Source organism: Pipistrellus hanaki (assembly GCF_964339955.1).
Source record: "Pipistrellus hanaki genome assembly, chromosome: 15".
NCBI classification, from domain to species: Eukaryota; Metazoa; Chordata; class Mammalia; order Chiroptera; family Vespertilionidae; genus Pipistrellus; species Pipistrellus hanaki.
This window is the reverse complement of record NC_140517.1, coordinates 30577084-30602231: the sequence shown is the minus strand read 5'-3', so window position 1 is coordinate 30602231 and position 25148 is coordinate 30577084. Positions and strand designations below refer to the sequence as shown.

Below are 25148 nucleotides of genomic sequence, written 5' to 3'. Positions count from 1 at the left end.
AAAGAATTCTTATTTTTTAAAAAGAGAGAGAGAGAGAGAAAGAAATGGCAACCTCAAGGGCCCAAGTCTAGGCCCCTGGCCCACAACTCTGCTTACTTGACCTGCCCCTGCTCCAATCTGGCATTGACCCAGCACAGTCAAACTCTGCCTACATTTTATGCCCCCCCCCCCGCCCCCTCCTTCCTCAGCCCATAGCAACCATGCCCCACTCAGTCCACCCCCCACCCCACCTTCCCATTTCAGCAGGTCCCACTTTGCCCACATAATGGTCCTGCCCTGGCTCACACTGTACATCCAGTGCGGTGCTGCAGTTGGCACTACCCACAGCGTTGCTGACTTCGCAGGACACTGGCGCAGTTAGGAATGAGGTGTCGGCCACCACCTCCAACATTGGTCCTCGGGCCCCGGGCACTGGGGAGCCCCCTTTTGCCCACCTGTGGATGTGGTGGGATTGTTAGTATTGTCTCTACTCCCCAGGTACACCTACTCATGTCCCAACTCCAACCCTTCCCAAGCTAGTGCTTTGGGCTTGGAAGAGGTGATCATCCTCACCGATAGCCTGTAACAGGAGGCTGGGCCCTGGCCTGGCAAAGAAAAGTGACCTTCTCTCCCTCCTGCACAGTCTGTGGTTCTGCAGACAGAGTCACCACTGGAGAGTCTGTGGAGGTGGGCCAATAATCAGGAATGGTCAAGGACCTCCACAGATGACCTAGGAGTCCAACTCCCAGCCCCTCCACCCCAGGTGTGGATCTCCAGTTCCCTCTTTCCTTTGAGTAGGAGTTCAGGCAGGCCTCCAGTTCTGTATTCCCTCAGGAATCACAGATCCACAGCTCCCTCCTTCCTCATATCCTGGAGTCCAGGTCCCAGGCCCCTATTTCACCAAGGACTTCAGGGTCAGGGACCAGCATCCAACTGCACTTACACTGCAGGCTCAGTGTGATAGCTGTGTCCTTTCCCGCAGGCAAGGCCTGGCTTCGGGCCCGGCAGACTAAGGTGGCTCCATCATCATGGCTGGAAGGGGTAAAGGATAAGATGCTCTCCACGGACTCAATGGTCCCTTTCTTCAGCAGGGTCTGGAGGTTATGAATAATAATAATGATTTCATCCACCCCTAATACAGTGCTTACTATGTGTCAGGCTCTCTTCTAAGCACTTAGAAGTATTGCTTTATTTAATCCTCACAATTACTCTGTGAGGTACATACTACTATTATCCTCATTGGACAGAGAAGAAAGCTGAGGGACATAAGAGGTTAAGTTATTTACCAAGATCAATCAACTAAGGAGTGACTGAGCCAGGTAATCCAGACCTAGAGTCCTCACCCTTAATCATACACCAAAGGTCCCAACCCTTTAACCCCTGCCATCCCATGCCCTTTTCTTCTCTAGATGAGCCTGTGGTCTTAGTGAATCCCCACATTTGCCTGAATAAATAGGCACAGGGACTTGCATCTGACCTGATAGGAGGTAGCCCCATCCAGCTGGACCTCATCACGAAACCACAGCAGCTCAGGGGTGGGACGGGCGTCCCCACGGCTCCGACAGGTCAGATTTGCAGGAACCCCAGCAACCAGAGACACAGAGGGACTGCCCAGCACCTGAGGGGCTTCTGGGGGTACTGTGGATGGATCAGGGGTCAGAGCTGGATTCTGGGCCCAGAGACCCAGATCTTCCCAGCTCTACTTGACCACTCCTCGGTGCTCCCTGGACTCTGATACTACAAGCTAGGACTGGCTATCCCTCTGGGCACCCCTGGGAAGGTGAGTGGGTTGGAACCTCACCCAGCACATGCAACTGAGCTGGTCGAGAGCGGAGGCCTGCCTGTGTAGCTTGACACTCATATGATGCTTGATCCTCTAGTTCCACAGGCCTAATGTGGAGGTCGTGCTGGCCTCTGGCTGCATCCCCTGATATCCAGTACCTGGACCACCCTAGAATCAAGAAAGAGGCAGTCACACCACTGCCCTGAGTTCCTGTCCCAATCCCAAAAGTGGGTGCTGAGCTAGGGAGACACTAACCCTCTCCCAATCCAGAGTCACTTCAAACTTGGGGGGTGATAAATTCAGAGAGAAAAAAGCCACAAAACAATTGCCATAAAAGTCAGATTAGATGCTACCTCTGGGGTAAAGAGGAGGGAGTTATGATAGGGGAAAGGAATAAGAAGGACTTCTGGGCCTGAGTAATAGTTACATGGGCGTCTATTTTATAGTTACTTGGCAAATCTTCCACTTATGTTTTATACACTTTTCTGTATTTATGTAATATTTTACAATAAAAATAAAAATCTTCAAACCCCATGGATCTTCCCCAAAGTATAAACTAAAAATTCAAGACAGCCCTGGCTGACATGGTTAGTGTTGAACCAAAAGGTCACAGGTTCAACTCCTGGTCAAGGGCATGTACCCTGGTTGTAGGTTTGATCCCTCACCCAAGCAGGGAGCCACTCCAGAGACAACCAATTGTTGTTTTTCTCTCTCTCTCCGCCCCTGTCTCCCTTCCACTCTAAAAATCAATGAAAAAGTATCCTCGGGTGAGGATCAACAACAAAAGTTTTTAGGACACCCAAATGTTTACGTGAACCCATTAATTTTCCAAACTTGAAAATGTCAGAATAGATACTTCAGTTACAGCCTCCACCCAGCATCTCCTGGAGCTGATGCCAGCCCCCTCCTCCCCCTTCTCCCCCTGCCCCAGTACTGAGAACAGCCTCACCTGGCAGGTCCCTCTCACCCCCTAGAGCCAGCCCATCCTTAGTCCACTGGACCACTCCCGAGTATGTGCCCAGGGCACAGGGCAGCCGGGCCTCGTCCCCTAGCAGGACCACCAGGTCCTCGGGCTGTTGCAGGAAGTGGGGTGACAGGCCTAGGAGAATGAAGAAGGGAGCAGAGCTGAGTATAGCAAATTCAAGAGTTCTCTCATTCAGAACCTAGGACTTCAGTCCCCAAACCCCTCTTCCCGCAGACCCAGAAGCCCAGGCTCCCAGACTTCTGCTCCCTCAGATCCAGGAGTCCCAGCCCTCAGCCCCATTCACCCCAGTAAAAGCGGGGGCTGGCAAACAACCCTCCCCATATTTACCGCCTTCCCCGCCCTTGGAGGTACCTGCATGCCCTCTGAGGCAGAATAAGAAGACGAGGAGGGCGGGGACCAGCATACTGAGTGTGTGTCCCCAAGATGCAGCAGACTTCCTGCCAACTGCTTCCCGGACCGCACACCTCCCACCACTCAGGCGCGGAGCCTTCTTCGAGTCCGACTCTTTATTCACCCCAGGCGAGGCGCACCCTTGTCCCTGGCCTGGAGTGTCCCAAATCTGCTCAGCCGCTGGCTCCGGCTCCGAGGCTCTGAAAGACAGGCGGATTCCGCTCGCTGCCTCTCTGAGACCCTGGGGCTGATCTCACTCGCCAGGGCACCGGCGCGCCCCGCCCCCTTTCCATTAAGAAACTCCGCGACCGGAGCCGGTGAACAGGGCTTTCCTCTTGGGCGGGCGCCCCACCCCTATTGGGATCTGGGAGCCGGAAAACCTGGACGGAGGGAGGGGTGTCGGCCGGGTTGGACACCTGCACCTGCCGGGGTTGCAGGGCCGCGGGGGTGAGAAGAAGTGAGGGAGGAGTGGAAGAAAGTTGCTCAGCCCAGGTCCTGGAGGGACCGCGCTGAGTGGAAATTGAGCTATAAATGGCAACCCCTGGGGCCTCGCTAGTTTCTGCGCCCTGGGGAGGCGGGGCTGGGGCTCCTCTGAGCCTACAGGTCAGGAAGAGGGCTCCAGCGTGGCTGGGGAGGAGGGGGACAGCTGGGACCCCCTAGCTCTCCCAGCCTCAAACCCCCTATTCAAAATAACCCTTTGCCTGCCTAGTGACTGCCACAAACCATAGCACATCTTAAGATCTAGGAATCCAGGCTCACAACCCCTCCTTTCCCAAGACCCTGCAGTCCAGGCTCAGCCCTTCGCCCCACTCAGCTGTGGTTGCTGGGCAACAGCTGGGAGGCGGCGGTGCTGGTCAGGGCTGGCAGGGAGGCTGGGAATCTCGCAGCTTGTCTTGACGGCTGCCTGCAGCCCAGCTGGGGTGTTCTCACGCTGCACGCTGGCTAGCGCGCTGCGCAGCTACCGGGAAGGGGGGTGGGACCCCAGTCGGCTTCTGGGCGACAGTGGGCTTGGGACGCTGGGTCTGACGTTCCTGAGCCTGTTGGGACTGGGGGGTGGGGGTCCCATATTCAGGTTGTGTATTGTTCCTGAGCTCAGATTATTGAGTTTTCCCCTAAGTAGTAGGGACTTGGACTTCCAGGATTCTAAGACTGGCTGTGCAGATCTCTGTTGACTGAGAAGTTGGGGATTCAACTAGGTCCTCTGCCTGCAGCAGGGTGCAGTTGGGAGAGGATGACAGGGTTAGAAAATCTGGTCTTAAGTCTTAGAATCAGTGGATTTAAGCACCTATTTCTCTCCTACTCCCTACACAGACTCAGGGGAAGGACTTGAAAATCAATAGACAGTGAACATCTGCTCTAAATTCCGGGGGGGGGGAGGAGGGGGGGGCGCGCGAGGATTTACCTCTTGGTAATGTGGGGAGAAGGGACTTTAGGCCTGAACTCCTGAGTCCTGGATCCTTGAGGCCCAGACTTGTGAGTCCTGGCCCAGACTCTGGGTCTGGAGGCCTGAACTCCTGGCTTCTGTTTTGGGGATCCAGCACCTGGATTTTAAAACAGGATGAGTTTGGGGCCAGCGTTCTCGAAGCATGGGGAAGAAGTCAGGCGGTAAGGCTGTTTTTCTAGACATCTGATATCATTTCCCTTTCCTGACTCTCTGGGGCACAGGGCATGGAAAGATGGAGAGCCTGAGGTCCCAGGAGCATGCAGAGAAGGAAAACAGCCGAAGTAGAGTGTGGAAGATTTGTGCTAATTAAAGGCCCCAGCAACTGACAGCTCTATACCCTGGCCTCGATGAACACCATCTGGTGAGGAGCCCTATGACAGAACCTCCCGCTCTGCATCCAGCTCATTCCCCAGGGGCGTGGGCAGTGGGGAGAGAAAATGTGGGAGTGCACGGATTTAATATGGGAGGGAAGAAGAAAGATGCCTCATTTTGTTCCTGGAGAAGGATCACATAGGGAGTCGCAGCCGGGGTTCCAATTCCTGCAGGAGATAAACAGGCTGCAGAAGCTTATCCTATGTGAGCATGTATGAGCACACTGGGGTGGGCAGAGCAGACCAACCAACATCCGGTTATAAAATTCAAAGATGTGGCAATCAGGAGAAACAAATAAAACAAAGTGTAGTGAAAGGATGACTGAGAACAAATATTTATTGAGCTCCTGGTGTGTGAGAGAGAGTATGGGGTTGGGGTAGGGGAGAGATAGAGATGAGATCAGAGACAGAAAAGTAGAGATACATAGAGGCATATATAGAGAGAGACAATGGCATAGCTAAAGGTTGACTGAGATTAACCACCTAATGGAGAGAGAGAATAGAGAAAGACATGAAGACAGAAGAAACTCAGACAGAGAAAGATAGAAAGATAAATCAAGCACTGACCAGTGTGGCTCAGTTGGGTGTATATTGTCCTGTGCACAATATTGTACTGTTGCCAGTTCAATTTCTAGTCAAAGCATATGGACAGGTTGTGGGCTCAATTCCTCATAGGGGCAGTGCAGGAGGCAGCCAATCTGATGTTTCACTCTCACATTGATGTTTCTCTCTCTCTCTCTCTAAAAAAAAGTATCAATAAAAATAGAAAGATAAATTGAGATGGATAGATGGAGGGAGAGAGACAGCACAGAAGAGACAGGGAAAGGCAGAGGAAAGTTACGTGAACTAGAAATAACTCACAAGGCCCTTGCCACAGGGTCCCTAGCTGGGCTCAGTGCTATGCCCACAGTTGGGGCTGGTTATCTTAGACACTACCCTTCACTCCCACCCACTCTGGCTGCCTTGTCCCCTGCACACTTGCACCTTAGATACTCATATACACTCACACTCTGCACATGCTTTCACAGATCACAGTTCATTCTCACCTTCCCCACATTCACACGAATGCTCACTCACAATGAACTTCAATACATGTGCACAAAAGGGGAAAGATATCTGCACTCTCCCAGTCTCTCATATACACTCTTGCACACTCCCCAGCAGACATCCCAAATGTCACTGAGGGGGTAATGTTTACTCAGGGAAGGAAGGGATTTGCCAAGGTCATGTACCAGGGCAGGGAAGAACCAGGCCCAGCTCTCCGCTCTCCATGCTGAGCCGGCAACGCCTGGGTCTGACTTGCACTCCCTCATGGGGTCATGGGGGCTGGGGAGGCACCAAGGAATATGCCTGGCATGTGCTGACAGGGGATTTCATGCTCCAGCTGGCTGGGAGGAGCCTGCTGGACATAGGTCTGGAGCTGGAGACTTGAGAGGGTGTCTCAGGAAGGTGGCAAGGCAAGGACAAGATCATGCTGGTTCCCAGAATAAGGCTCAGCTCTGCTACTGACCTTATCGGCCTCATTGCTCTCCTTGGCTCATAGGGCCTGCTGGACTCTGACAGCAGGTCTTTCCTACGGGGCTGGGAGTAGTGAAAGGAAAGCAGGGATTGGGGTGGCAGGAGAGAAGAAAGACAAATAGAGACTTATGGGGAAGGGGAGAGAAGCTCAGAGAGAATGAGTGTGCATCTTAGGGAGAGAGAAATAGAGAGAAAGACAGGAGAAGGTAGAGGTGAAGGTACTCAGGGCAGGGAGAGAGATAGAAAGACAGAAAGGAAAAGAGAGGGAGAGAGTATGAGAAGGAGAGATGGACTCATGGGAAGAAGGAAAAACAGAGAAAGAGAAGGAGACAGATGGCAAAAGAGAGACAAAGAGAAAAGCAAGAGACAGAGACATAGGAAGAGGGACCCAGAGAAAGCCAGGGGCAGACACAGGAGGCAGGCAGTGGGCACTGCAGGAGCCACAGGCAGAGGGCATGGAATGGCCCTGAGGATACCCATCCGGGCTCCCTTGCTCCTCATGGGAATGCTGACCACAGGTAAGTGGGATCCTGGCCTTATGATCTAGTGTTAAGAGGCCCTAATTTCCCACTCACATTCTCCAGACAGACCCTCTGCCCTCTCCTGCTGACTTTTCTGTGTCCCCAGGCCTGGCCCAGGTGCAGATCCCTGCCTCAGCCTCCAGAGGCTTCTGGGCTCTGCCTGAAAACACGACGGTGGTGGAGGGGGCTGCCGCTGAGCTTCAATGTGGGGTCAGTGCCCCTGGCAGTGTTGTACAATGGGCCAAAGATGGACTGCTCCTAGGTCCTGACCCTAGGATCCCTGGCTTCCCGCGCTACCACCTGGAAGGCAACCCTACTAGAGGTAAGGGATCAGAGCCTGAGACCTTGAGCCGTTAGCAAAGGCTGACTGTGGCCCTGACCTTGGGTCCTACCTGCAGGTGAATTCCACCTGCATATAGAAGCATGTGACCTCAGTGACGATGCTGAGTATGAGTGCCAGGTCGGCCGCTCCGAGACAGGGCCTGAGCTTGTGTCTCCCAGAGTGATCCTCTCTATTCTGGGTATGTGTGAGAGATACCCCCTCCCCCAGAACCCGTGAGTCTGGACTTCTAGTCCTCTCTTACCCCAGGACCCAAGAATACAAGCTCCCAGCCTCTCCTTCCTCAGATCCAGGTTGCAGAATTGATTTCATGAGCAATGAGACTAAAAGCCCAAACCTTCTCGGTGGTGGCAGCTTACCCCAGACCCTTTCTCACCAGTGCCCCCAAAGACGCTTCAGCTGACCCCTGAGGCAGGGAGCACAGTCACGTGGGTAGCTGGGCAGGAGTACGTGGTCAGCTGTGTATCTGGGGATGCAAAGCCAGCACCTGACATCACCTTCCTTCAAAGTGAGTGTGGATGAACTGCTAGGGATTGTGTGAGGCCCTGGAATTGGGAGACAGTGTGCATACCCCATGCCCTCATAGGGGCCCCAGAAAATATGACACTTCTGAGTTTGGGACACTGGCTTGAGGAGATGCTGAGGCCAGCATTGAATCTGGTGGATGGGAGGAGACAACCAGGGAAAGGCACCAAGGAGATCACAGGGCTGCTGGTCTGGGACTCAGGGAAGAGGTTGAGACTCCAGATAGAGATGTGGTATCATCGTTGGTGCAAAAATGAAAAACTGAGTAATGGATGTTGGTGATACACCCAACAAGGATGGAATGGGAAGGGAGGAGAAGAGAGGGAAGAGACCCAGGGCCCAGCCCTGAGGACTCTGGGATTCAGGAAGTCCTTAACATGTGGAGGGAACGGAGCTAGTGCTTTTCCTCCAGAACCAAGAGAGAGAGGGGGTAGTATGTCCACCCTATGACTTCCAGGCCAGGATCCCCAGGACCCACCTTGGGGAGAACCTGGCACCCCTTCTGCCCTCTTATTACCCCAAGGTGGACAAATAGTTTCCGACATCACTACTGACGTGAATGAGGGATCCCAGGAGAAACTCTTCATCACAGAGGCCACAGCCAGGTATGGGAGTTGGGATGTCCTACCCTTAGCCTGGCTCCCAAATTTCTCCATGAAATTCCCATGCCCCAGGGGTTCAAGCATGGAAACCTGGGTCAGGTGTGAATATTTGGGACCCAATTCTTCACTCTGACCCTCCAAAACTTCTTCATGGGAATTTCAGTCCCAGAGCATCAAGGACAAAGATTTTGGCCATGTTTGGGCCTCTGGGAACCCAATTCTCTTTCCTGATTCCCCCAAATCTCTTCCATGGAACTCCAGATCCTAGAAGAAATCAGCATGGAGACTTAGACCAGGTGTGGTCTAAGTTCCCAGATTTAAGATAATGACCGAGTTTAGAACTCCCCTCCTCCCCCCAGGGTGACACCCCAGAACTCGGATAATGGACAGTTACTGGTCTGTGAGGGGTCCAGCCCAGCTTTGGATATCCCTATCAAGGTTTCAATCACCATGAATGTTCTGTGTAAGTGGGGAACTGAGTGGACTGTGGCCGGGGGACAGGGAGTAGGAATTGGAGGTACTGGGGGCACACAGGGATTATAAATGGTTCTGACTCTCAAAGAGAAACACGAGGGTTCAGACTGGGGAGTCTGGAAAGAGTGGATGGGCTGCTCAGGCTCACCAAGTGACTGCTGCTCTCCAGTCCCCCCAGGACCCCCTGTGATTGAGTGGCCAGGTCTGGAAGAGGGGCATGTGCGGGCAGGGCAGAGCTTGGAGCTGCTGTGCATGGCCCGAGGAGGGAATCCACCAGCTACACTGCAGTGGCTGAAGGTGAGGGCAGAAGCAGGCATGAGGGTGGGGAGCAGGGCAGGTATAAGGAGCTGGCCCTGAGCTGATCCAGGTCTGTACCTGTCTCCAGAATGGCCAGCCCATGTCCACAGCGTGGGGCACAGAGCATACTCAGGCAGTGGCCCGAAGCATGCTAGTAATGGTCATACGGCCAGAAGATCATGGGGTGAGGCTCAGCTGTGAGGCCCACAACAGCGTATCTAAAGAGATCCAGGAACGTGGGATCACGCTGCAGGTTACCTGTGAGTCCTGGTGCCAGGGGCCCATCTGTCAGTCCATGCACCAGAGAAACCATTTGTTTGTGTCTCCAAAGCATGCCTGTCTAATGCCAAAGACCTTGTCACCTGTCCCCAGTTCCCTGTCTTTCTGGGCTGTCTGTGAGGCATCCAGCTCTGCTTAGCGTCTCTCTCCCTCCAGTTCCTCCCAGTGCTGTTACTATCCTGGGATCTGCATCCCAGTCTGAGAACAAGAACGTCACTCTCTCCTGCATCACTAAGTCCAGTCGCCCACGGGTCCTGCTGCGGTGGTGGCTTGGCTGGCGGCAGTTGCTGCCCACAGAGGAGACAGTCATGGATGTGAGGCAGGGGCCAGGCCTGGGTCTGAGGGAGGAGGGAGTTGAGGGCATATCTCTTGGATCTGGGAGAGAACGGCATGGGAACACGGACTGGGGCCTGGACCTCCTGGGTTACTGCCAGGGTATAGAGTGGACTCAGGCCTCTGGCCCATGGATGAGGGTGCTCTAGTCCCTAGTTTTGAAGCTCTCTCCTGCCAGGGCCTTCACGGTGGCCACATCTCCATGTCCAACCTGACGTTGCTGGTACGACGGGAGGACAACGGTCTGACCCTCACCTGCGAGGCCTTCAGTGAGGCCTTCGCCAAGGAGACCTTCAAAAAGTCCCTCACTCTGAACGTGAAATGTGAGCCCCTCCTCACCCAGGGGGAGGCAGGGGACTGCCTCCTGGCTTAGAGACCCTACTCTCGGGCCTCAGCCCAAAGAGAAAAGCCACTCTTTCTGTCTCAGATCCTGCCCAGAAGCTGTGGATCGAGGGGCCCCCAGAGGGGCAGGCCCTCCGGGCTGGAACCCGGGTGAAGCTGGTGTGTTTGGCCATTGGAGGCAACCCAGACCCCTCCCTCACCTGGTACAAGGTCAGTGCCAAGCAAGGGCTGAGGTGGCCAGGAATGTGGGGAAAGGATGAGGCCCTGTCTCTTCAATTTTGGGAAATCTTGGAAAAAACTGAGTTTCTTGAAAAATACTGGAGATTTTGAGATTTGACAGGGAATTGGAAAAGACACAGACAAATACCATAATAATTAAATTAAATCCAAGGGAAATCCTGGGAATTTTGGGAAATCAGTGAGAATCTTATCTCAAATGAAGGAATTTTGGATCAGGATTCTACAGAAAAGGCAATTAATTTATTAAAGGAAAATCTGGTGAAACCTCAGAATTCAGATGAAATGGCAGAAATTTTAGGGAAAGACTAAAAATTCCAGGAACAAAGAGAAAGATGGTTAAAGACTAGAAATTTGGGGAAAGATAAGTAATTCCACAGAGCATTGAAAGTCCATAAATTAATATTAAATTAAATTCTTAGGATTTGGGGGTAAGTGAATAAAATTCTGGTAAAATTAAAAGGAAGTCTGACAGAATTCTGGGAAGATCTTGGGAATTTAGGGAGCTAGTGAAAATTCTAGGGGGGAAACTAGAAATTATAGGAATACAATGTAACTTTATTTAATTGGATGGAATTTGGGGAAATGCCAAGACTTTGGGTTCACACGAAGGATTTTAGTAAAAGATGAGGATAATAAGAGAATATTGGGAAAGGATTCAGAAATCTGTGGAAAGACAATTGAATTAAAGGAATGATCAAAAGAAATTTGGGGGTAAGTGGGAATGCTAAGAAAAAGAACCAAAGATAGGAAAAAATGAAGGAATTCTTCATTTTGGCTGGGAATTCCAAGGGAGTTTCCTGGAGTTTGGTGTTTAGTAAATGTAGCTGGAGTGGATTTTGAGGACTAGGCCTGCGGGTTGGCACCAACAATCGCAGGCCTTGGGGAAGAAGAGGCGGACATGGGCGAGGCGGTGGAAACCGCGGAGGGATCGGACCGCAAAACAGCGGGGCTTGGGAGGCCCAGGTTAGTCAGGGGAGATTCCAGCTTGGGGGTGATCAGCTCCAGTCTCTTCCTCTGCCCTAGCAAGGTGCCCGCGGGGAGTGGGGGGTGGGGGGTGGGGGAGTGGTGGTGGCGCCTTACCTCCTCACACAGTCTTTATTGGGCTGGTGGCTGCCAACCCAGTGGGGCGTCCCGGGCGGGAGTGGCCGGACTACATGGTCCTCCAGTCAGTCTCCGCCCTCAGGACTCACGCACGGTGACCGAGCCGCGGCCGCCCCAGGAGCCGCGGCGGGTGCAGCTGGGCAATGTGGAGAAGTCAGGGAGCACCTTCTCCCGGGAGCTGGTGCTCGTCACGGGTCCGTCGGACAACCAGGCCAAGTTCACGTGCAAAGCGGGCCAGCTCAGCGCGTCCACGCAGCTTGTGGTACAGTGTAAGGGGGCGGGTTAATCGGGAGGGCTTGGCCAGAGCCGGTCTGGGGGAGGGGTGCAGGGCTGAGCTCGGCCTGGTGTCAGGGCCTGGGCCCCCTCTTCACCCCTGAATCGCACTCCTCTGACCCGTCCTCGAAGTTCCCCCAACTAACCTGACGATACTGGCCAACGCGTCGGAGCTGCGCCCCGGGGATGCCTTGAACTTGACGTGCGTCAGCGTTAGCAGCAACCCTCCGGTCAACTTGTCCTGGGACAAGGAAGGGGAGAAGTGAGAGAGCGAGTGGCCCGCCCCTCCCTTACTCTGGCCAAGTCCCTGTACCTTTGGAGTCCCGCTCCTGCCCTGCCTGCCATCCTGCCCAGTAGCCATCCCACCTCTGCCTGTGCTCTTCCCCGCGCCCCCCCTCCCCGTGCCAGCCTGACTTGACCCCCGCCCCCGCCCTGTCTGCAGGCTGGAAGGTGTGATCTCATTGCTCCGGAACGCCCCTTTCAAAGGCTCTGCCGCTGCCAGGAGCATCCTTCTGAGGTTGTCATCCGGTGACCATGGCCACCGTATGACCTGTCGTGCCCACAGCATTCAGCTTCGGGAAACCCTGAGCACCTTCTACCGACTCAACGTGCTGTGTATGCGTGCTGGCCTGAAGGCCTGGAACCCCTCCATTCCCTCCTGACCCCATATCACTTGGGTCTTCACCTTGGTACTGTCCTTGTCCTCCATACTGAACCTTAAAACTTTCCTGACCTTTATCCTGATCACAGCCAGGCATCAACTCCTTTCCTGCCCAAACCCCTCTTGCCTTTGTCCTCATAACTCCTGGCAGTGATTCCCATTCTGAACACCCCCTCCATCCTTAAACCTGACTACCCTCTACCCCTTTCCTAAACTGGATCCTAACCACTAACCTCCAAGCTTAATTCTGTACTTGTCCAACTGAATCTAGTTGCAAACCCAATTTTAAACTTGTGCACCTGTACCTGACCTCAGATTTGTCCCAGTCCCAAACCTTAACAACAATCTTGACTCCCAATGGTCCCCCCTCCGCAGACCCTCCAGAGTTCTTGGGGGAGCAGGTGCTTGTGGTAACTGCAGTGGAGCAGGGCCAAGCACTGTTACCTGTGTTAGTGTCTGCCAACCCGGCCCCAGAAGCCTTCAACTGGACCTTCCGTGGTTACCGCCTCAGCCCAGGTGCAGGAATGGGCACGAAAAGGGGTACAGGTTTTCAGAAAGGGACCACCTGACAAACCCCTCACCCTGACCTCTCCCAGCTGGTGGGCCCCGGCATCGCATCCTGCCTGGTGGAGCTCTGCGGCTATGGAATGTGACCCGTGCTGATGATGGCTTCTATCAGCTGCACTGCCAGAACTCGGAAGGCACTGCTGAAGCTCTAGTGCGGCTAGATGTACACTGTGAGCCTCCTCCATCACCCTCAGAAATAGGCAGCTCAGGGAGCCCCACCCACTATGGAGAGGACATCCACCCAGGAACCTTGCTCACTGTGGAGTCTCCTTATTGTGGAAGCTCTGCCCACCCAGGGATATCCACCCATCCTGGAAACCTCTCACTCTGGAATAACCAACCTTAATGGGACCATGCCCACCTTGGCTACACTGCCCACTAGAAAGATCCTATACGATTTCTGTCCAGACAGGGGATCTACCTACATGGATCTACCTGTTAAGCCCATTGTGGAAGCCCAACCTCCATGCAATTCTGGAAGTCCACCCTCATCACCACAGAGGCACAGTACAGAATCAGGACAACCTCACTAATCCTGGGAACTACTCCAAGTGTTCCATATAAAGGGCAGATTGTATCATACCCATAACTTCTAGTGACACCTCTAAGATACCTCTCCCACCTGGGACCCTCTTCCACCATGGCCTGTCTGGGTCCAAGTGCTTTTCCCAAGTTCCTGCCTCCTTTTCCAGATGCTCCCACCATCCGAGTTCTCCAGGACCCCACTGAGGTGAATATTGGGGGTTCTGTAGATATAGTCTGCACCGCTGATGCCAATCCCATCCTTCCAGAGATGTTCAACTGGGAAAGACTGGTGAGGATCCAATCTTTGGTAAATGGAGGTGGGACTGGGAAATGTGGTTTCTTAACTGTCAGCTCCTTGGGAAGAAGGATCACATCTATATGGCCCTGAATGACTGTATACATGTCAGGGACTAACCCCTAATCTCCAAGCTTAATTCTGTACTTGTTCAACTGAATCTAGTTGCAAACCCAATTTTAAACCTGTACACCTGTACCTGACCTCAGATTTGTCCCAGTCCCAAACCTTAACAGCAATATTGACTCCCAATGGCCCCCCTCCCTCTGCAAACCCTCCAGAGTTCTTGGGAGAGCAGGTGTTTCTCCAAGAACTAACTGTTGAATGACATATGCATGATGGATAATCGGATAGATAACCAAGTGGGCAGGTGGATGGATATGTAGTTTGACAGGTAAATGGGTCGCTGAATAGGTGGATGGAACAACAGATAAATAAATGGACAAGTGAATGAATGGATGGATAAAAGGGTAAATGGATGGCTAGATAATCAAATCAGAGAAATGAGGAGATGAATGGATTAGATTAGAAAGTAGATGGATGGACACTCTATCAGTACAAATATGTCTGTGGAAGGATGATAAATAAATGGATGAAGAGATGGAAAGATGGATGTGTTGATAAACAGATGAATGTACTTATGAATGTGTGCATATATGAGTGAATAGATAGGACAAATGGTGAAGAGATGAAAGGGCAAATAGATGGATAGATATAGGGAAAACAAATGGTTAGATGAATGAATGGGTAAATGGGTGAATAGGTGGAAGGAAGGTGGATGGATTGGTAGACAAGTGGATGAATAGGTGCATGGTTAAATCAATGGATAGGTGGATAAATGTCTCCATGAGTGAATGGATGGATGGATGATAGGGGGATTTTTTTCTTTGCTATCTGTATAAAGAATGATTGTAGCTAGGAGAATGAAGCTACAGAAGGGACCCAGTTTGGGGAATAATGGAACTGGGGCAAGATTGGAGGCCATCTCTCTGAGTCTTGGGCATCCAGGGAGAAGAGGAAGAGGACCAGAGCCTAGATGACATGGAGATGATATCAAAGGGGTCCACAGGGCATCTTCGTATTCACAATGCCAAGCTGGCTCAGGCAGGTGCTTACCAGTGCATCGTGGACAATGGTGTGGCACCTCCAGCCCGAGGGCTGGTTCGACTTATCGTCAGATGTAAGTAACACCCATAACTCTGACTTCAAGGGCTGCCACTAACCTACAGCTCTCATGTATTCCAAATACTTCATGCTGACCTCCAACCTCTCCTAGTTTCCCCCCAGGTAGAACACCCCTCACCTCTAACTAAGGTGGCTGCAGCTGGAGATAGCACCAGTTCCGCCACCCTCCACTGTCGTGCCAGAGGTGTCCCCAACATTGTCTTCACTTGGACTAAAAATGGGGTCCCTCTGGATCTCCAGGATCCCAGGTGAGCCCAAGCCCAGCCAGATAGCACTCCAGCCCCAGTCACGCTCCCTGAGTTTCTGTCGTACCTCCCTCCAGGTATACAGAACACACATACCACCAAGGTGGAATCCATAGCAGTCTCTTGACGATTGCCAACGTTTCTGCAGCCCAGGATTATGCTCTCTTCACATGCACAGCCACCAACCCCCTTGGCTCAGACCACACCAACATTCAACTCGTCAGCATCAGTACGCTGGGAAAGGACTGTGAGGGTTTGGGAAGGTGCTTCCTGGGTCAAGCCCCAAGTCTCTAATTGGTCCCATATTAGACCAGTGTTTCTGAAACCAGTGTTTTAGTAAGAATGGAGTTTTTGCCTGACCTGAAAATTCTAATAGAGACTGGATCTGCAGGGAACCCACAACAACCAAAAGAAAAGAAAGAAAGAAGGAGGGGCCTTATTGGCCCAAGTAACTTAAAAGTAAATTTTCAGGAGTCACTGAATCTAGGTTCAGCTGTCATCAGGAACTCTCCGTCTATCAGGACTGCTTTTCTCTGTTGGCTTTATTATAAGACTTCTCATAGTGGGCTGTTAGATTTCCCAGGGAAACAGAATTTTTTCTTCTCTTAATAGTGTATGAAAAACAGCAACAACAAAGAGAATAGTGGTTTGAAAATACTGGGATTAAGGTTTATAGGTTCTACTGAGCTCCCAGCCATAAACCAATCATGTGATCTGGGGAAGGTGACACTCTTGTCCAGGCCCTGTCACATGTCCATCCTATAAGTGGAGTCACTTCTATCAGAAGCATATGGTCTGAGAATGTGGGCAAATGTTTCTCAAAAGGATACTCAGGGTTCTGTAACCAGAAGAAATAAGGGAAATGGATGTGAGATAAACACACAAAAAATCCACTACAAGAAACATATATATTATACAGTTGATCCAGTCATTCAGGGACATGTACAGAATGGGTCAGAAATATGAGTCACCCAATGAGCACATTCTCAGCCAGGTAGAACAAAGCCACAGGCTTCCTTCTTGTTTAAGCTCTCATATGTAAATAAGTGCCCTTTTTGACGTCTATTTGTGCTCTTTATCAGTGGCTTTGCTATTTAAAATAGCTTCCAAGCATAGTGTTAAACTGCGACCTGCTGTTCATAAGTGCAAGAAGGCTGTGCTGTGCCATATGGAGAAAATACTTCTGTTGGAAAAGCTTCGTTCAAGCATGGGTAGAACAAACTATATTAAATAAGGTGTCTTTCAACAGAAAAACACAAAAATGTTGTGGTTGTTTAATAAAAATGTTTGACTAGAGTTTTGTAGGAACCTAATCCTGCATTTCTCCTGGAAACAATCATATGGTATTTGTTAATTCAGTGTCCACAATAACTTTATAGAACATATCTTAGGAAGCCCTAGCTGGTTTAGCTCAGTGGATAGAACATTGGCCTGTGGACTGAAGGGTCCCAGGTTTAATTCCCATCAAGGGCACATGCCCAGGGTTTTGTGCTCGATCCCCAGGAGGGGGCATGCAGGAGGCAGCCAATCAATGATTCTCTCTCATCATTGATGTTTCTATCTCTCTCTCCCTCTCCTGAAATCAATAATAAAAAATTCTTAAAAAGAATCTGAAAGGAATCTTCCAGAATCCTTTTGTATCCTCTGACTACTTTCCTCATCCTTTTCTTTAAAGGCCGCCCTGATCCTCCATCTGGATTAAAGGTTGTGAGTATGACCCCATACTCGGTGGGACTGGAATGGAAGCCTGGCTTTGATGGGGGCTTGCCACAGAGGTTCCAAATCAGGTTGGTTCCTGTAAAGACAGGAATGGGTGGCAGCCAACAGAGCTGGGGCACCCCTTGAATAGCAGACCTCTCTCCCTCTTGCAGGTATGAGGCTCTGGAGACCCCAGGGTTCCTCTACATGGATGTCCTACCACCCCAGGCCACCACCTTCACACTGACTGGGCTGCAGCCTTCTACACGATACAAGATCTGGCTGCTGGCCAGTAATGCTCTGGGAGACAGTGGACTAACTGACAAAGGATCCCAGATCTCTATCACCACCCGAGGTAAGAAGGGACAGTTTTGGGCAGTTCTTCAGAGGACTTAAAGGATAACATAGTGAAGTCAGTGCTATTATTGCCCTTTTACAGATGAAGAAACTGAGGCTCAGAGAGATTAACCTGAGCATGTTGACAGCTACCTTAGCATATTGTCAAAAGTCACACAGCTGGAATGAGGTAGAGATGAAATTAAAACTCAGGCAGATGATCTCCGGAGACTAGATTTTAGTTACTGAACTATACTGTCTGAATGTAACTAATGACACCAGAAAATTAGAAAAGAGTTTGAATTGAATGAAAATGAAAATTGTGAGATGCAGTTAAATCAGTGCTTTGCAGAAAATTTATAGCATTAAGTGTTCATATTAGATTTAAAAAAAGATGGTCTCAAATTAATACTAGAAAAAGAAGAGCAGATTAAACAAAGAGTAAACAAAAGGAATGAAATAATAAAGGTAAGAACAGAAATTTGCCGAAACTGGTTTGGCTCAGTGGATACAGCTTCGGCCTGCGGACTGAAAGGTCCCAGGTTCGATTCCAGACAAGGGCATGTACCTTGGTTGCAGGCACATCCCCAGTAGGGGTGTGCAAGAGGCAGCTGATCGATGTTTCTAACTCTATCCCTCTCTCTTCCTCTCTGTAAAAAAATCAATAAAAGATATTTTTTTTAAAAAAAGAACAGAAATTTGTGAACTCAAAAACAGAATAGAAAAATCAATGAAACCAAAAGCTGTTTCTTTGAAAAAGTCAATAACATTTATAAAGTTAATCAAGGCAAAAGAGAAAAGACATGAGTTAACCAATATCATGAATAAAAGAAAGGACATTACATTAAGGGGATAATAAGGAAGTATTAGTTGAGAACAAATTTAGTCCAATAAATTCAGCAACTTTAATGAAATGGACAAGTTCTTTGAATATGACTAATGAGAACATTTTTGCCTCTGACAGGCCAATCAGTAGTGTAATGGCTAATCACAGTCTTTTTCTGACAAGCCTGGGTTCAAGCTCCAGCTCTGCTGAGTCCTAGTTGTGAGACCGTAAGCAAGTTACTTTACCTCTTTGAGCCTCAGTTAAACTTCTTTGAGCCACAGTTTCTCAAAATAAGGTATGCCTTAGTTCTGAAAGCAAGGTTTATCTCACACAGTTGTGAGGATTAAATAAATAAATGTATCTGAAGTGTTTAGAACAGGGCCTTGTACAAAGTAAGTGCTTGCCCCATGAAAACACCCCCTTTCTGTCTTCCCCTTTTTGACAGAGCAGCCTTTTACCCATAGAGGTATGGACCCTTTCCCATCTCTAAAATATTCCCTGCTCTCTCTGCTGCCTCCCACCCCATTCAAGTCTTCCCTTTAAGAACTAAAGCATAAAGTATGGCACTCAACTCCCTTGATCTAGAATTTATACCTCTATTAAGGGATCCTGAGAGCCAGCATGTTTTTTAGTTAACCTGAAAAACTGACAATTCATGTTAAAAGAACCTTGCACACCATAAAACACTAAGCAACAATTATTATTATTGTAGGCATTAGAATAGTTATTAATAGTATTATCATCCTTATCAGCAATTTCCAGTTCTTATTGAAATATTCATGAGAAACCATACATCAGTCCCCATGAGTATCAAAATGGGATGAAAAGCTTAATAGGAAACTGAGATATTTAAGGCTTATTCAAGATTTTTTTATGTTAATTCACAATCTTTTTATCCACCCTCAAGGTCTAGACCAGCCTTCTGGAGAACCTGACTACCAGCTGCCCACAGAGCAGCCTGCAGGTAAGTCCTCAATCCCCTGCAAATCCCTCTCTCCCCTGAAAATAGAACTTTCTGGTCTCTAACTCTGTCTCCTCTGCCTTATAGATACAGTCCCTTAATGCTATTCCTGAGACCCCAAACCATTTCCTTAGTTCTTATTCTTGCCTGAAAGAATTACCTGATTTTATTCCCCATGTATAACCTATATCAGTTGGCTTTTGCTGCATAAAAAAAATGAACCTAAACATGGGCACTTAGAGCAACAAACATTTCTCATGATTCTATGAGTGGCTGAGCAGTTGTAGTCTGGGCTTCAGTCAGTTGGCAGCGCAGCTGGGACTGATTGGTCCAGGATGACCTCCTCTTCACATATCTGACAATATGGTTCTTTGTTGGGACAATGGAGATAACTGGGCCACATATCTCTCCTTGGTTTGTTCACACGGGCGTGGTCACAGGTGTCTCAAGAACAGCAAGAGAGGGCAAGCTCTGATTTACAAGCACCTGATTCAAGTTTCTGATTCTATCACATTTCCTATTGTCTCAGTGGCTGAGCAAGTGACCTGTGTGAAAGGGGACTACTCAGGAGTATGGACACAGAGGGAAAATTATGACCATTTTGCAAATAATCCCCTTCAAAATTTGAGGAAAAGGTTGCAAATGACAGAAATTTGGCTGTTCTCAGTAATAAAAGGAACTGCTTGACTCATGAAGTTAAAAATTCCAATTATGGCTGGATTCATGTCCTTAAAATTTTCACCAAGAATCTATTTATCACCCTCTCTCAACTTTATCTTCATCTCAAGATGACTTCCTTCTCAGGTTCTTTCATCACAGGTACAAAGAAGTCTCACTCCTCCAGCTTTCATTTTACTTCTTAGCAGTCTGTAAAGGAGTGTCCTAAATGTTCAAGCAAAAATCTACCTTGGGTCAAATGCTGGTCTCTGAACTGATCACTATGAAAAGAGGGATGAGTACTGTTTTTGGCCAGGCTGGGCCATGTGTCCTCTACGAGTCCCACAGAACCATACCAAATGAGAGTGGGGAAGTGGCTATTTTCTCAAAGGAAAATGAGAACTGTTAGCAGAAGATGGGGAATTAATCCTGAACAAATGCCTACTTAGAAGGACTTAGTCTTATCCTCAGAGATATAGCAGAGGAGTCTGATAGTGTCTAGGATATAAGTTTGTGCAAAGAGGAAGTCATTTGGCATAGAGTTGGAAGGGTGAATGAAAGTTAAGAAGAAAGGACATTTAATGATGGACAATTGACTATTTCAAGTTTTTTATGGAAATAGCATGGTTAGTTTGTGTGGCTGGAGGGTCTAATGCCAGGGTTTATAGTTGGTCGACAAGGCTGGAGATATTATAAGAGGCAAGATCACAGAAGGTCTTGAATCCCCAGCTAAGAAGCTGAAGTTCTTGTCTGAGTTCCTACATGGGGCTCAGGCAAACGAAGGACCCTCTGCTAATGGTTTGACTTGAGAAAGGAGCCACCTGCCCTGGGGTGGCAAGAAGTGGACATGGAAACCCCAGTCCATCTGCTTCCCTGACCTATGAAGAGGGGCTTTGCCTTGTCAGGAATGGCTTTTCTCAGAGAACTCTGCTCTGAACTTAGAGTCATTGTTTTGATTTCACTAAGGGGGGGTCCCTTCTGCTCTCAGACTCCTCAGAACTGCCCCTGATGCCTGTACTGTTCGCTGTTGGGGGTCTTCTGTTGCTTTCTAATGCCTCCTGTGTTGGAGGATTTCTCTGGCAGCGGAGACTGAGGCGTCTTGCTGAGGGTGAGGAGACCCTTTCCCTGCTGGGATTGAGGCCCAAGGGTGATGGGGAGCCCTGGAGCTATATTGAAAGTCTTCCAGGGCCAGGTGGGCTTAGGGAGGGGGGTGTCTCTAACCCCCTTTTTTTTTTTTACTTCCCTCAGGCATCTCAGAAAAGACAGAAGCAGAGTAAGTGGGAATGTTTTTCTATAAAAAGGCTCTGAGGGAAGAGGTTTGGGAGTGATGGGTGTCTAAGGGTCAACCCCCAACTGCCCTCCGTACTTATAACCTGGAAGGTCGGAGGAGGGCCCAATCAGGAATGAATATGAAGAGAGCCAGCGGACTACAGACCTAGACAATCAAAGCTCCACAGTGAGTGGGGATGCTCCTGACAGCCCCAGTGACAGGGCACTGACAATGACTAAAATCCCATTAGCTTTAGTTATTGACCTTTCCAGGGAGTCAAAGGATGAAAAAACTATCTTGTGTTTTTTGTTTGTTTGTTTTTTGGGGGACACTGGTGGTGTTGACAGGTTAGCACAACAGATGTAGAGCCATATTATCACTCCATGAAGGATTTCAATCCTCAGCTGCCACCAACACTGGAGGAGGTATCTTATCCCAGAGGTGAGTTATGACCACATCAGAACTCCCCCATTCATAGATACCACTGACATCTGGACTGGGTACATGAACATTCCTTCTTTCTACTCCAACTCCAGGTTTCACAGGTCTTGAGGAGGAGAATATGGCTTTTCCAGGGCACCTATATGATGAGGTGGAAAGACTGTATGACTCTTCTGGGCCCTGGGGACCCCTGTACGATAAAGTACAGATGGTGAGATTTGTAGCTGCAGAAGTCTTTCCTGGCTAGTACCAAAACTTACATTCTACTACTTAGGGTAAGCTAGCTGCTATACCAAACAGGCCTGGAAATAACCCAGTGCCCTAAACAAGACAGTCTATTTTTTTCTTACACAGTAGTCAGAAATGAGTGGCCCTACTGCACATGGCTGTTACAGAATCCAAGCTCTTTCCATTGTGGTCCTCTGCCATCCCCTAGCACATCATCCAACTTTGCATTGATGGGCCCGTTCACTGGGGGCTTCAACCAGTGGAAGAGGAAAAGAGTGTGATGGAGGATCAACTATGCCTTATGGTCCAGGCCCAGAAATTACACATTCTACTCATTCCCCTGGTGAAAACATGGTCACATGGCTAAATCTAACTACAAAGGAGGCTGAGAAACGTAGTCTAGCTTGGCAGTTTTATGTCTTACTACAGTTATATTATTATGGAAGAAAAAGGTATGCATTTTGTTGGATAGTTAGCCATCACCATTACACTGGTTAATCAGAGAGATACAGAGGGAAAAATTTGACTCAATCAAAATATCAAGGCATAGAACTGTCTTCAGACCCACACAGCTGGACCAAGAATTTCCTCCTTAAACATGTCCCCCGGAAATCCAGGTTTGAATCCTATTAGACCTGAAACCTTCAAGGAAAAAGGATGCCTCTTTCCATTAGCTCCAAAGCCCCAATGCTGACACTTATTGATCTAGCTTGGGTCACACACTCATCACTGAACTACTGAGGCAGGAGGTGAAATATGCTAATTAGACAGGTCTGAATCAATGCATGGCTTTAGGGAGTAGGAGCCAGCCCCACTCAATGGACTGGATTGAGAGTGAGAGAGTGGCAGAGGGAACAGGAGAAGTGAGCATGGTAGCAGGACAAGCAAAAGCAACAGACAGTCACTTTATCATCAACTAACCCCCACTAACTGCCTCACAGTAAAAGAGGTGGGGCAGAACACCTGATTTTTGGTATAGCCTTGGCGAATCCCAGCACCTCTGGGCCAAAGATTTCCCTCTGTAACATTGTCCCAGATCGGGGCGCTGTTCTCCCTACCAGGGTGGATAAAACTATTATAGTATACAGTGCTGTCCATGGTGCTGAATCACTTTTTCAGTAAAGGACCTGATAATATATATTTGGGGCTTTGCAGGACATTCTGTCCTCAAAACTACGAAACTCTTCCATTATAGTGTAAAATCATCCATAGACAATACACAGACAAATGAGTGCAGCTAAGTTCCAATAAAACTTTTTTTGGACACTGAATTTGAATTTCATATGTCATAAATATTATTCTTCCTTTGATACTTTCCCAGCCACCAAAAAATGTAAAACTGTTCTTAGCTTTTGAATAGTTCAAAAAGAGGCAGCAGGCCATACTTTGGCCCCTAGAAAATCTTCTGTAAAGTTTTCTGAGCTGAAACAACCATTTCTCCCAAACTTAGGGCAAAGCACATCCCCCATAAGGACTGCTCTTTACAATCTTTTTTCTTTTCCATTTTGTGAGAAAATGTTTTGGCAATTCATAGGACTAACAGAATTATGACTCACACTTCACAATTTCCTTAGCCAATATCATGGGCTTTAAAAAGTTTCATAATCTTATATTAAAATACTTTTTCTGACTGGAAATCATGACATATCATGGTCTTGCTTAAAAATAATCCAGTTAGGTCCACCGGTGTGGCTCAGTGGTCGAGCAGAGACCTATGAACCAGGAGGTTCAATTCCCGGTCAGGGCACATGCCCAGGAGCATGCAGGAGGCAGCCAATCATGATTCTCTCTCATCATTGATGTTTCTATCTCTCTCTTCCTCTCTGAAATAAATAAAAAAATATATTAAAAAAATAATCCAGTTAGTGGAAGTAGAGGATGAGAATATAGAGATAGAGATAAATTAAGATTTACAAAGGGTTAATATTATCAAAGGTAGGTGATGGTATGTGGGAGTTCATTATAATCACTCTCATCTTTTTCTATGTTGAAATCCAACACACACACACACACACACACACACACACACACACCCATAATTAGAAGGTGAAACTTTTTTTTCTCTGTGAAGTTGAGTATGAGTGTATCCTCCAGAGCTGCAATGATGACCCATAGGGCATCTCTCAATGGTTCTAACTCCACCTTTGTTTGTCAGGACCCCTGTGACCTCCACTGGTCTGAGGACAAATATGAGGATCCAAGAGGAATCTATGATCAGGTGGCAGGAGACTTGAATCCTATGGAACCTGATTCTCTACACTTTGAGCTGGGGGGACATCTGGTGTGACAGGCTTCTCAACACCGTTTCCCTACACTTGTAGGACATAACATTTCCATGGTACTTTTCATTCCATCATGGGATGAACTTTTGAGTTCCATAAGACACAAAGGGACTGGACTTTTTCAGAAGAGGACAGAAGGGCTGTGTGTAAGTGACAAAAATGATTCAAACTGATGTCAAAGTGTAAACAAAGCTCCTCCTGGAGTTATTTTTAGAAATGAAACTTCTCTGAAGGGACACAGTGAATTGTAAAAAAACATCTCAATAATGAAAAGTTATTCTGAGGGGTTTTACGCTTTTTCAGATATGGAAAAAAGACATTAAAAACTAAGCTCATTTATGGTTTAACTGCATCTGAAATAGGTAATAATAAGTGGAATGTATGAACTATTCATGTGTCCTATTTGTTTTATTATTTTCAGTAGCTCTAGCCGGTTTTGCTCAGTGGATAGAACACCAGCCTGCAGATCAAAGGCATGTACCTTGGTTGCAGGCCTGGACCTTGGCTGGGGCTCATGCAGGAGGCAATATGTTTCTCTCAAATTGATGTTTCTCTCTGTCTTTTCCTCTCTCTTTCACTCTCCTTAAAAATCAATGGAAAAATACTCTCAGGTGAGGATTAACAAAACAAACAAAAAAGCATAATGTAAAAACAGTACATGCATGTAAACATAAATAGACTCTACAGAAAATAAAATAGACAATCAAAACAAGTGAGAACCAAAACTGGTTTGGCTCAGTGGGTAAAGTGTTGGTCTGTGGACTGAGGGGTCCCAGGTTCGATTCTGGTAAAGTGCATGTCCTGGTGGGAGGTGTGCAGAAGGAAGCTGATTGATGTTTCTCTCTCATCGATGTTTCTAGCTCTCTATGCCTCTCCCTTCCTCTCTGTAAAAAAATCAATAAAATATATTTAAAAACAAACAAGAACAACAAAAACAAGCTAGAAATAAATGAATGCATACTGCAGAATTTCACTTACAGAAATTCTAAAATAGGCAAAATTAACCTATGATGAGAAGATTGATGGTTGTCTGGGACCATGCAAAGGGAATTGACTGTAAAAGGGCATGGAATTTTTTTGGGGGAGGGGTGGAAATGTTCCATATCATGATTGTAATGCTGGTTACATGGGTGTGTAGATTTATCAAAGATCATTAAACTGTACAGTTAAGGTG

The 25148-nt window shown here is 48.4% G+C and overlaps 2 protein-coding genes across 4 annotated transcripts in view; one reads left to right on the top strand and one right to left on the bottom strand.

The window, feature by feature from the left end:
- KIRREL2 (kirre like nephrin family adhesion molecule 2) overlaps window positions 1-12145 on the bottom strand; it is a 17266-nt gene extending 5121 nt beyond the window's left edge. For 2 of the 3 annotated variants that reach the window (XM_084905409.1, XM_084905410.1), the window contains exons 1-9: window positions 12111-12145; window positions 11944-12038; window positions 3099-3337; window positions 2712-2861; window positions 1781-1930; window positions 1457-1617; window positions 923-1073; window positions 553-658; window positions 286-434 (exon numbers count right to left, since the gene is read on the bottom strand). In XM_084905409.1, the coding sequence (XP_084761535.1) occupies window positions 286-434; window positions 553-658; window positions 923-1073; window positions 1457-1617; window positions 1781-1930; window positions 2712-2861; window positions 3099-3150 (919 nt within the window). In that variant the 5' untranslated portion in view covers window positions 3151-3337; window positions 11944-12038; window positions 12111-12145. The remainder of the gene's footprint in view (window positions 1-285; window positions 435-552; window positions 659-922; window positions 1074-1456; window positions 1618-1780; window positions 1931-2711; window positions 2862-3098; window positions 3338-11943; window positions 12039-12110) is intronic. The other variant, XM_084905411.1, reaches the window with a different exon arrangement.
- On the top strand, window positions 6456-25148 carry NPHS1 (NPHS1 adhesion molecule, nephrin). Its single transcript, XM_084905412.1, has 29 exons — window positions 6456-6988; window positions 7098-7313; window positions 7390-7512; window positions 7711-7839; window positions 8380-8461; window positions 8818-8921; window positions 9102-9229; window positions 9318-9489; window positions 9665-9822; window positions 10020-10164; window positions 10269-10393; window positions 11607-11793; window positions 11930-12059; window positions 12240-12412; window positions 12834-12974; window positions 13055-13195; window positions 13718-13839; window positions 14854-15025; window positions 15122-15278; window positions 15353-15504; window positions 16951-17062; window positions 17147-17328; window positions 19043-19099; window positions 20742-20861; window positions 21002-21026; window positions 21134-21209; window positions 21371-21464; window positions 21560-21675; window positions 23848-25148. The coding sequence occupies exons 1-29, from the start codon at window positions 6628-6630 to the stop codon at window positions 23977-23979; spliced, it is 4032 nt and encodes a 1343-aa protein (XP_084761538.1). The 5' UTR covers window positions 6456-6627; the 3' UTR covers window positions 23980-25148.

Bases quoted from the DNA above. Each gene is read 5' to 3' on its own strand.
- NPHS1 (XM_084905412.1), top strand. From the start codon at position 6,628: ATGAGTGTGCATCTTAGGGAGAGAGAAATAGAGAGAAAGACAGGAGAA. The intron at 7,513-7,710 runs GTATGTGTGAGA...CTTTCTCACCAG, and splicing joins AGTGATCCTCTCTATTCTGG to TGCCCCCAAAGACGCTTCAG. The intron at 15,505-16,950 runs GTACGCTGGGAA...TTTTCTTTAAAG, and splicing joins CATTCAACTCGTCAGCATCA to GCCGCCCTGATCCTCCATCT.